The 11,198-nt window shown below is 30.9% G+C and overlaps 2 protein-coding genes across 4 annotated transcripts; one reads left to right on the forward strand and one right to left on the reverse strand.

The window, feature by feature from the left end:
• Positions 1-2,296: 2,296 nt before the first annotated feature.
• On the forward strand, positions 2,297-7,374 carry LOC125868432 (uncharacterized). Of its 3 annotated transcripts, XM_049549091.1 has the most exons (5): positions 2,303-2,463; positions 3,349-3,520; positions 5,405-5,521; positions 5,658-5,859; positions 7,079-7,374. In XM_049549091.1, exons 1-4 carry the CDS (start codon positions 2,354-2,356, stop codon positions 5,826-5,828), a joined length of 570 nt encoding a protein of 189 aa, XP_049405048.1. In that variant the 5' UTR covers positions 2,303-2,353; the 3' UTR covers positions 5,829-5,859; positions 7,079-7,374. The 3 variants fall into 3 exon arrangements, with proteins under 3 accessions (XP_049405039.1, XP_049405048.1, XP_049405044.1); XM_049549087.1 differs by lacking the exon at positions 7,079-7,374 and having other exon boundaries at positions 5,658-6,107; XM_049549082.1 differs by lacking the exon at positions 7,079-7,374 and having other exon boundaries at positions 2,297-2,463; positions 5,405-6,107.
• On the reverse strand, positions 6,249-9,199 carry LOC125868452 (terpineol synthase, chloroplastic-like). Its single transcript, XM_049549098.1, has 7 exons — positions 8,909-9,199; positions 8,561-8,810; positions 7,935-8,328; positions 7,541-7,759; positions 7,324-7,462; positions 6,975-7,226; positions 6,249-6,893 (listed from the first exon to the last, which is right to left on the reverse strand). The coding sequence occupies exons 1-7, from the start codon at positions 9,056-9,058 to the stop codon at positions 6,528-6,530; spliced, it is 1,770 nt and encodes a 589-aa protein (XP_049405055.1). The 5' UTR covers positions 9,059-9,199; the 3' UTR covers positions 6,249-6,527.
• Between the last annotated feature and the right edge of the window lie 1,999 nt (positions 9,200-11,198).

An 11,198-nucleotide genomic window follows, 5' to 3' on the forward strand; every position in this document is an offset into this window, starting at 1 on the left:
TAAAGAAATTAACTTAAGCTTCATATTATAACACTTATCATAATATGCATTAAATATAGGAAACTGCGAGACCAACATAAATTTAGATGGTTTCGAAAAGTTAAAATATGTGCATTCACACACACTCAAATTAAAACTTTTTAGATGAATTTAAGAAAAGTAGACAAATTGTCATGAAATATTGAATTATTATAATAAAAAGGTAAAAAATATGTGAAATCGCATGTTCAAATTAATATTTTCTTAGAAGAACTTAAGTGGAGTAAACAATAAAATTTCCATAAAATCTTGAACCACTGTAATTAAAAAGTCGTGAGTATACCATTTAGTTGTAATAGGAGATTGTTTTCATTTTAATTTCTTGTTATAAAATCAACTTTTACCTATATTTTTGAGTCACAAACTTTAAAACAGTTTTCAAAGTTATACAATATCAATCATTAATCATGTTCTTTAACAAATTTAATCTAAAAAAATATACATCATAAAAGAAATTGAAATAAAATACCATCTTTTAATATATTATTACCTCACATTAATAGAATTAATTAAGAATTATAAAAATTGAAAGTGAATGAAGACATGAATATATATTAAAATCTCTAATAAAGAAGACAATTATGGAGGGAGGTGAAAAATTGATTGAATTGAATAAATATTTTTTTAATTATAAAAAATTAAATAAGTAAATAATTTTTTCTCCCATCTTTTAAGATATGCAAAATTAAGTAATGAAAGTTATGAATATGAAAGATTAGATAGTTATGAGTATTTTATTAATATAAAATAATTAAGACTATATCATTTATAAATATGTAGAGGTGTGAGTTATAAAGATGAATTTCTTATATTAATTAATTGTAAAAATAAAAAATTAAAATAAAAAAAGGAGAAAAAAGAGAGAAAAATAACTTTGCTTATATCTGATTTTATATATATAAATAACATTTACATTTGTAATATTTTAATTACAATAATATTTATAAATGTTTTAAATTAAATAAAGAAAGAAAAGAAGGAATCTTGAAAAGATAAAAGATAGTAGTATAATATAAATGAGTGAGGAAAGAGAAAATGTAAGTGTAGTTATTTTCAGAAAATTTTAAAAGCATAATTATTTTGGAAAAAAAAATGGAAAATAAAGAATGAGAAAGAGAAATCTTAGGAAGATATAAATTGTAGTAATAATGAGGAAAGAGAAAAGTTAAGTGTACCTATTTTTTTGATTTTTTTTTAAAGAACAAATTAAGGGGAAAAAATTGATAAAAAATATAAATGGCAATCCTAGCCAAAGAGAGGTGCCACATCACATCAAATTTTTATCATCCAGCTTAATAATGTCTCTTAAATATTTAAGTTGTTCATTGTTGTGATTTATAGTAATTTTTTGTGTCAATTTCAAATAATTCATATTACTTTCTTTGTCCTAATTTATGAGACATTAATAGAATTTTGAAAGTCAACCAAATTTATTATATGTTTTAAAAATATCTTAAATTGTTAATTATTGTGATTTATAGTATTTTATATGTTATTTTGTGTGTCTTCGTTTACTTGTCACTGTTAGAATTTTGAGAGTCAACCTAATTTTTTTTATATGTCATCTAAATATTGTAAATTTCTAATTATTGTGATTTATACATATTTTAAATAATTTTTAAATATATAAAAGATTTTTTAAAAAAGTAAGACAAATTAATTAAGACGAAGAAAATATAAATTTGGTATGAATTCTAGAAAAAACCTATTAACTCTATATCATTCTACACGAGAAAAGAATATAAAGAAAATAGTGTGTCATACTAATTACTAATCATTTTTCTGTTATTATTTAAGATAAATTACACGTTGAACTTCATGTAATAATGAGATGCGCTTCTTAATTCTAATTTTTACTTGTGAACAGTAAATTAAAATATAAGCATTTAAAAAAATAACATATAACAATTTAATATAAAAATAAATTATTTTTAAGATCTATAAATTTATATCACTATGCAATAGTAAAAAGAAAATTAAATTTTAAATCATGAGTATTACCAAAATAACAAATATTCCCATAATTAATACCGACAATACCTGAAATTTGTTTTTGAATTAATCTACATTATTACATTATTTTATTTATGCAAAGAGTTTGATTAGGGAAAAAAATATTGATCAAATTCGATTTAGTATTTTTGTCAACAAATTTATTCTTTAAAAATAATAAAAAAATAATAGTAAACACTTAAAATTTCTCTATGAAGAATTGATATTAAATTTGTAAGTAATTATATTGGGGCCTTCAGTTATCTAGTAAAATAGAAGAGGGGTGTTGGCGGCAGGGACAGCGTGGACGCGGTAAGGAGAGATGGGAGACGAAAAGGTTAAGAATGAAGCAATGGAGATAATGGGATTGTTCCAAGTTCTTCCTCGTCTCGTCGTCTTCGATCTTGATTATACCCTTTGGCCCTTTTATTGGTACCACACAATCTCTCTCTCTCTTCTTCCTGGATTTGAACTGATGCCCAATTTTGAATCTTCTTTTCTTTTTCAGAGTAATTGATTTGCTTTTCCTGTCGCTGTGTTGGAACTTCTTATATATAAATATATATGTAGGTTTAGTATTGATATGGAGTAGTTGATTTCTTATTCTGGTAGCAGGATTGAGTTTTGAACTCTATGAGTGATTTCTGGAATCTAGTATAAGTTCATTTGATCAACTGGTTACCAAGTCAACTATATGTACTTATTTGGCGAAATTTTTAGCATATAGACAGGGTTTAATCAAAGCTACTAGGTTCGGGTGAACACTCTAGGGTTATGTCAGGGGAGGATGTAGCCTCTCCGCAACGGGATCATCTGAACCCATAACTTTCAAGACAGAATATAAAAATATATATGGTAAATGTACTAAAGTCTTGACAAATGTTAGACCTGAATACATAATTTAATATTACAACGAGTTCAATGCTAAAAGTCTTAGAAGTTGAACCCATTAAATTTAAATTCTAGATTTGTCGCTGGTTATGGCTTCTATAGATACGCTTTGCATTTTGGTTGAGCTAATACTTAGTAGAGGTTATGTCCTACTTTTCTGCTCTCTAGTTTAGGAAACCAGCATACCATGTCATAACTTTCTAAAGCCAAGAATGTATGAATTGATTGAATTCTATGTTTTTGTCCGGAGGCCGTTCATTTGGTTTCCAAGTTAACATGCTTGCAACAACAGTAAGTGACTGCTTCTATATTTTCAACACCCTTATTATCTATCCAAAACAAAAGAGAGCTTATTATTTTCTTGAACTTGGTATGTGGATTCTTGGTTACTCCTAATACCATTTGTGTCTACTTTGATTCTTTCAGTGAATGCCGTTCCAAAAATGAAAAGCCATCTATGTATCCTCAGGCCAAAGGTATCTTGCATGCCTTCAAGGACAAAGGAGTGAATGTTGCTATTGCCTCAAGATCACCAACTCCAGATGTAGCAAACGCCTTCCTTCAAAAACTGGAGATAAAATCAATGTTTGTAGCCCAGGTGAGATGATAGAAATCTCAGCATCTTGTTTTATTGTTCCTTTGATTCTATGGTAACCTGCAAATTTTATTGATATTAGTTAATTCTGCTGGCCATTTAGCTCTGTGCCTCCTTGTTAGTAGCTGACTTTGTTGCGACCCTGCTTTTCATGGTTGAGGAGTTGGACAGTACGCTGGAGTAGAGAAACACAAGAAATAGATCCATAACTATGTTATCCATATGTTATGCGATGCAGAGTTTAATGTCACATAGAAATGAATGATACTTTTAAAAAGCGACCAAAAATGTATAGTAAAAACAAAAAGGCTTCTATATAACTTTAAGGAATTAACAACTGTTGCAGTTTGATTCAGGGCTTTTTGTTAGCTAGTTTTTAGTTCTTGTTCCATTTTTTCAGAAAGGTTTCAACATAGCAATTATTTCATGCCAATTTCACTTTTCAGATTGACCCTGCATATATGTAAAATTATTTACTAATTATGCTGATTTCTACAGCCCAACTTAGTTTATTAAACATTTTCTAGGCAAACCAGACTCAGAAGGCATCTTCAGATTTGTGTGGTCCATAAATTATTTGCACGCCACATTCTAGTCTAATTGGCTGGTCTTTCCGTCTTGGTGGTTTAGTTGGTTTTCTAATCACCTCCTATATAGGTTTGGGAATGTACTTGAGACGAATTTAGTTTATCTTGGCTTTTGGGACTAGGAGAGCTTAAATATTTAACTTCACTGTAGGTGGAAAAACTTAACCTCTTTAAATATTGTTAAGTCAAATAATACCTTCTTTGTTTCACACTTGACCCACTTACTTGAAATCGTGTCCATATTCAGCTATGGCACTGAATAAACTCGAAGGAGAAGTAAATTTCCTTTTTAGCTTTAGAACCGGCATCAACATCTTGGCTCCACTTATAATATATATTTTTTCCTGAGAAGTAATCAAGGTGACGTTCTTCTCAAATATCAAAAGGAAAAAAATTTCAGACTGAGGTGTCTTGGCCGAAATGACTATCTAGCAACAAGCATAGGATTCATTTCCGCCTTATGATTGGCACTAAATCCAAAGGAGGCACCCAAGTATCTAGGCTCGTAAACATGTTGCCCGGACTCTTCAAAAATGTCGATGGGTGCATGTAAGATACTCCTAAAGTAGTGAATTTAGGAGAATCCGACATAGGTGCGGCAACATTTTTAAGAGTCTGAGCAACATAGCAGGTAAACCAGCAGTTGTCTAAAACTAGTAGGTCATAAAGAGCGTTTATCTTTATCTATTATCAACACTCTGTATCAATTGATATTCTCTCTACTTTCCTTGTCAACTTACGCACTTGTGGGCCACTTACCTATATCAACCAAATCGTTGAGGCATCATCTTTTAGCCACTGCTATGCAACCTCAAGAATTATGATAGCTCAAAGGTATCGAGACAAAGCTCATCACTGTAGGGACCTCTCAGGAAATTCATATGTTTCTGTCATTTCACAATTCCTTGCACCAACAACCTAAAGAATATGCTTATAATATTACAAAAAAAAAAGGTGTTGGATGGAATTATTAAAAAAATAAATTAGGATAAAGGATAAAATAAGGTGGTTAAGTAATAAGGGCAAGATGAGAACAAATTGATCACACCAAATTGACTGTTGCATAAAATGATAACCTTTTATCGTTACGCAACAACAAATTTAACAATACGACACAATAAAATTTAAGTAACAATCAAAACAAATATTGTATATAAAATAATAATATGATACAATAAATAGGTAACCATCCAAACAAGCTGTGTAAAATGCTCACTTCCATAACTGGGCCCTCTATATTCATTTTTAGCTGATGCTGCTTACTGTGTGAGGTCATCATGCTAATGGCTTAGTGTTGCAGGAGATATTCTCCAGTTGGACACACAAGACGGAACACTTTCAGAAAATCAACCGAAAGACTGTGGTGCCCTACAATGAGATGCTGTTTTTTGATGATGAAAATCGGAACATAGAGGCGGTAAAATCACTTTTTGTCAATTGTAGCAAGCATTCAGTTGATTCAAATAATTACATCACTCGTCGGTCTAGATCAAATAAATGTTACATGCAAATCCTGGAGATACACATAAGTAAGCTAAAGCAGTATTTTTCAGGTTTCAAAAATGGGTGTCACAAGTATATTGGTGGGCAAAGGGGTAAATTTAGGGGCTTTGAGGCAAGGACTCTCCGAGTTTGTTAAGAATTCTGCTTCAGTTGAAAAGAACAAAGAACAATGGCGCAAATTCTCAAAAGAACCAGGTTCATCCAAAAGTGATGCACAGTGACGATTCAGCAGTCCCCAGCACACAAAGAAAGGTAATTCTTGGGACATCAGTTGCACTAGTAGTCAAGAATATGGCACAAGTCCCGTATCGATTCATCCATATCTGTTCTCATTAAAGGATCATTGTCCAAATTTTTGGACGTTATTGTTGTATGGATATTGACACTTTGAACTTGTTCAATAGGGTAGGTTTCCTATCCTATGATGTAAAACACTTTGGATAGTGGGAAAACGTTTCATCCACTATGATTCAAAATTTGAAAAGGTTATTTGTTGGTGAGTTGTTATTTTCCTTCTGGACCATACTCTGAAATGAGATTTGTCAAACGTTAAAACTTTCCATAGTTCTGATAAAGGAGCCATGTAAAGTTGTCCTTCCTTTTAGAAAGAAACGCGTAACTTGAGGCTATCAGATTCCAAAAGAAAAATGGCACTGTGGTTGATTATATAGCTTAACATGAGAATCAACTGCCCAATCATATATAGTTATGATGATGGAGAGTTTTTTGTAGTTTTCTTTTTGATAATGTATTGTGTACTATGCCTACTGCACCAACTGACCCTTCTCTCTCTCCCCCTGCCCTTTCTATAAATGGGGGAGGAAATTACAAGGTGGAGAATCAAAACCTTACAAACAAGGTGAAAGTTCAGGTAACCAACCAACCAATTGTGCTACTAAGATTCCCCAACTCATTGACCCCTAGATCATGAATTTCTCTCTATAGTTGAACATAGAGTCGTCCTCTTTTTCTGCTGAAGAATGTTTGTATCCTAGAGGAACAGATTCAAAGAGCAACGCCATGATGTGATTTTTAGTCGTGGAGTTATTACCACCATGGCCATCACCATGCTGATACATGCATTGTGCCATTCTTGCTAGGTTCATAGCACACGTAACAAATATCTTAGGGAAGGGGTGTGCTGCTAGGTCATGAGCTTCATTCAATTTCTTCCATGTTTGGCTAATTAACACTCTGATGTATTGTCTAGCCTCTTCTTCTGAAGCTTGTGTTTCGTTCATGTAACATTGTATTGATTTTGGCACATCACCCCTTTTCAACTCGTCCTGCATTACACAATGGAAATACTAGTGTTGGTAAATAAAAATAATTAGGCAGATAACCTTGTATAACATGTTGAATTATACCGATGATGTTCCTAAATCATTGGCAAGCCTCAAAATCAACGCTGAGCAACGAATTATTTCATGGTAATTATTCTCCAAGTAATGCAATGCCTCCCTGTTTACAGGGTTGGCAACGAGGAAATATGCATGTACTAATATTACTGGAGCTGATATTGAAATCCAGGCATTGTCTATATATTCTTCCATACTTGGGATATGTTGGCTATGGTACCACTTTGCTTCTCTCAGGTATGATTTGCACAAATCTCTCCACTGAAATTTAAATTCACAATGTAATATTACATATCGAGTTTAACTTATACACATGATAATAACTTGTCTTATTTTCGAAAAAAAAGGGATAAGTTACCGCATTTCTTAGATATGGTAAAATGAAAATGCCTTGCTCTTCAAAAGCATCTGCAGCCACTTGGTTAATAAAGTTATCGAGCGCATGATAACACATCTTCATATTGTCTGGGAGTTTATCCAATTCTTTGATATTCCATCTGAAATTCTTAATGGAAAGAAATTAAAATTAGGTAGAAATTAATTATGCTTTAACAAATTTTGACATTGTTAATTACCTTTGGATGGCATGTGTAAATATTTGTAGTTCATCCAGAGTACCAAAAACATCATAGACATCATCTATTGTGGTTACTAGAGCATTAACTTTTGTGGCAATTCTTCTGAAATATCCATATTGAGGAAGAAAATTTACTCCAATTGTCCAAAAAAAATTCTCCACCAACCTATCTCTAGCAAATGGCAGATTCTCTGCTAAGCATGTTTCCTTCCACCACCTATTAATTTGATCATGAAATGATTTTATATAATAATGCAGAGTCAGTAGAATTCACATTTGACTACGATTCAAATATTTTAAAACTATAGAAAAGTATTACCTATATGTCAAAATATTATATTAAAAATTCATGAAAAACTAGAATTGAAGTTGGGTTCATAGAGTTGAATTACCTTGCCACATATTTTAGGTCTTTAATGTGAGTTTCTTGAACAATATTGAAGTCAAGGGTAGCAAGTTCAAGCATGAAAGGGATCATCATGTCTTGTCTTTTCTTGTAATAATTGATAAACCATTTGGTTTCTAATCTCAACATCCTCCAATGCAGTGGAAGCTCCAAGGCATGGTGCACCAATTCAACCAAATTTTGATCCATATCATTTTTATTTTTATCAGCCAAATATTCTCTTAGGTGTTTTTCTGTCAAATTTCTTGCTAACTCCAATTCTTTTTCACCTTCTATGGCAAGAAATGAAGCTTCATACAAATATAACATCCCCTTTGTGTCCTCATTATGATGAATTTCACCAAAACCAGTTGTATTGTCATAGAAACCATCAAAAATTTCTGCAACCAGAACAAGGTTTTATTAATTTGTATCATATGATTCAAGCCTTGGAATGAAAAAAGTAAGGCAACATGCATATGGTGCAAATAATCCAAGAAAAACGCTTTCCTTTTAGTAGATTTTATTTATGAAAGTGTAAATTTGAATTAGTCAGGCTGAAGGATACTAGATGGATATAGTAAAAAAATAGAATAGAAGAGAGGGAGAAAACTAGTAGATATGATAACGGACCTTGTGAAATAATGTTAAATCCATGTTGCCTCAAGAGCCTGAATTCAAGAGCTTTAGCATACAAGTGATCTCTTTTGCTATTTTTGTCACTTAAGTTATTCAAAATACTGTATATTTCATCTTCAAAGTGATGAGACAATCCAAGCCTTTGCAAATCATCAATAATCTCCAATTGCTTCATGTTACGATCACTGAGCATAATCTTCACTTCCATCTTCAGCTCATCGCGGCGTCTCATGAATTTCTCGTCCTACATATATAGATTAGGGTTAACAAATAAATTATAAGATGTTATTAATACAGATAATATATAAGTTGTTAAATAAGTTGCTAGAGAGAAATGGTTACTGAATAATGATTCTTCAGTGATTGAATATCATTATAGTCCCAAATAGAAGGTTGATAATTTCCAGATCGTCGAATTGGTACATTCGAAATGCAAGATTTTGGAACTTCTAATTTCCAAATTAAATTTGGTTTGCTAATAAACATTGCCATTTCCAGTTTATGTCAACTAGCCATATATGCATGAGCTTAACACTTTGCTATATATAGCTATTAGAATTACGTGTTGTGTTTTGTAGTATGTTGAAATGAAAAAAAATATGTAATGTATTACACCCAAGTGCTGATGGCGGAGTGAAAGAGCTTCGCTGGCGAGCTCGATGGAAATCTACCAATAACTTTAGTCCGAACTCTGTATTTATGTTTAACGATCAACTTTTTTAATATTGTATGAGAAAAATTATCTAAATACACAACTTATTTTTTCATATTCTCTAAAATTTCCTATCGTTTGAAAAAATTATAAAAATCTCTACTCTCTCATATTCTCGAATACATCACTTTACGTGATATATCAGGACGCATACCATGTATCGAGACGTTGAGCAATGTATTCGAAATCGAGACGTTGAGTGATGTATCTGAAACTGAGACGCGATGTTTCAAGATGTATCAAGATTTCACTAAATTTAAGGGATTTTTGTAATTTGAAAAAGAGTAGGGATATAATGTAATTAGCTCTTAACACTATGAGATTTTTGTAAAATTCGGTGATGTATAAATAATTTTCAGAAACCCATCAACTATATTTTTTAGAATTTAATAAACTCAGAATTTTAATTAGATCCACCCAGTGGCGGAGCCAGGATTTTTAATAAGGGGGTTCAATAATTGAAGAACTAAACATACGAACTAATCGAAGGGGGTTCGACATCTATTATATATACATAAAAAATAATTTTAACTATGTATAAATAGTAAAATTTTCCGCCGAGGGGGGGTCGCCCCCTCACAGAAGGCTGGCTCCGCCCCTGGATCCACCTCTGCGTCTAACTTGTACTTTTCATGCATATAACCTGTACAGTTTTGTAGAGTTTGTTTAGTCATTGATGCTTTAGTTTGCGTATGATATATTAAAGTCTTATTAGATTTGATCAACCTACTACTGGAAAGAAAATAGCACAACACAATAATCTAAAGGAAAAAGACATATATTTCATGTTTCACATGACTATACGTTTAATTGACAAGAGTTATTTTTATTTCTTTTATATATATATTTGGTAGTCGTTTTAGTTTTTAAAATGAATATTATTCAAACTTGTAGATATGTCACAATCCCAAATCTAATAATTTTACGAATATCATTTATAATTATATTTCTGTACAACCACCATCTCGTCATATCTATTTTTTATTTTTCTTTCCTTGTCAAATACAATTGTAATGGGCCATTACTTATGGCTAACCCACTGGCAAAGTATTCTGAAGACGATATTTGATACTATTAAAATGAGTAGTTAAAATTAATATTACTGTTCCATCACTGAGTATATATCGATGGTACACTTACCACACACCAATTATATATATATATATATATATATATATATAGGAGAGGTGATAGCGCTTACGTGTCAGCGCCTCAACTAATCTTCATTTTTAAAATTTTAAAATATCAATTAATTAATTATATATTTGCAGTCTGTTTACGTCATTCATGAAAAAATTGAAACAAACACGTGTGCTATTCACAATTAATCACTCATTTTAATAATTAAAATAGCAATTAATTAAACCAACTATTGACAGGTGTCAAATGAAAATTTGAACAAACACGTGTCCTATTCACAATTAATCACTCATTTTAGTTTACTATATATATATACTAGATATGAGACCCCGTGCCAGCACGGGGCCCAATATATGTTACTGTTTCTGTTTCTGTTTTAATTTATGTGGTACATATGAAATTTGAAGTTAATTAATTTTTTAGTATGTTTTTATATATTTTAAGTTGGTAATTATTTGTATTTAGAGTATGTTTTACGTAAATATATTAGAAATCACAATAATTAACAAGTTAATATAAAAAAAAAACTTATAAAAAATTCATTGACTTTTGAAATTTCATTTGTATCACATAAATCAGGACCGAGTAATATATATGAAAATTACATAAAACGTACTATAACTCACAATAATTAGCAACTTAAAATATCTATATATCTATATTTCTCCCAATTTATGCGGTATAGATGAAATTTTGAAAGTTAACAAAAACTTTTTATATGTTTTGAAATATTTTAAGCTATTAATTATTATGATTTATAATACTTTTTACATAAAAAAA

This window comes from Solanum stenotomum, chromosome 1, assembly GCF_019186545.1.
Source record: "Solanum stenotomum isolate F172 chromosome 1, ASM1918654v1, whole genome shotgun sequence".
Classification (NCBI taxonomy): Eukaryota; Viridiplantae; Streptophyta; class Magnoliopsida; order Solanales; family Solanaceae; genus Solanum; species Solanum stenotomum.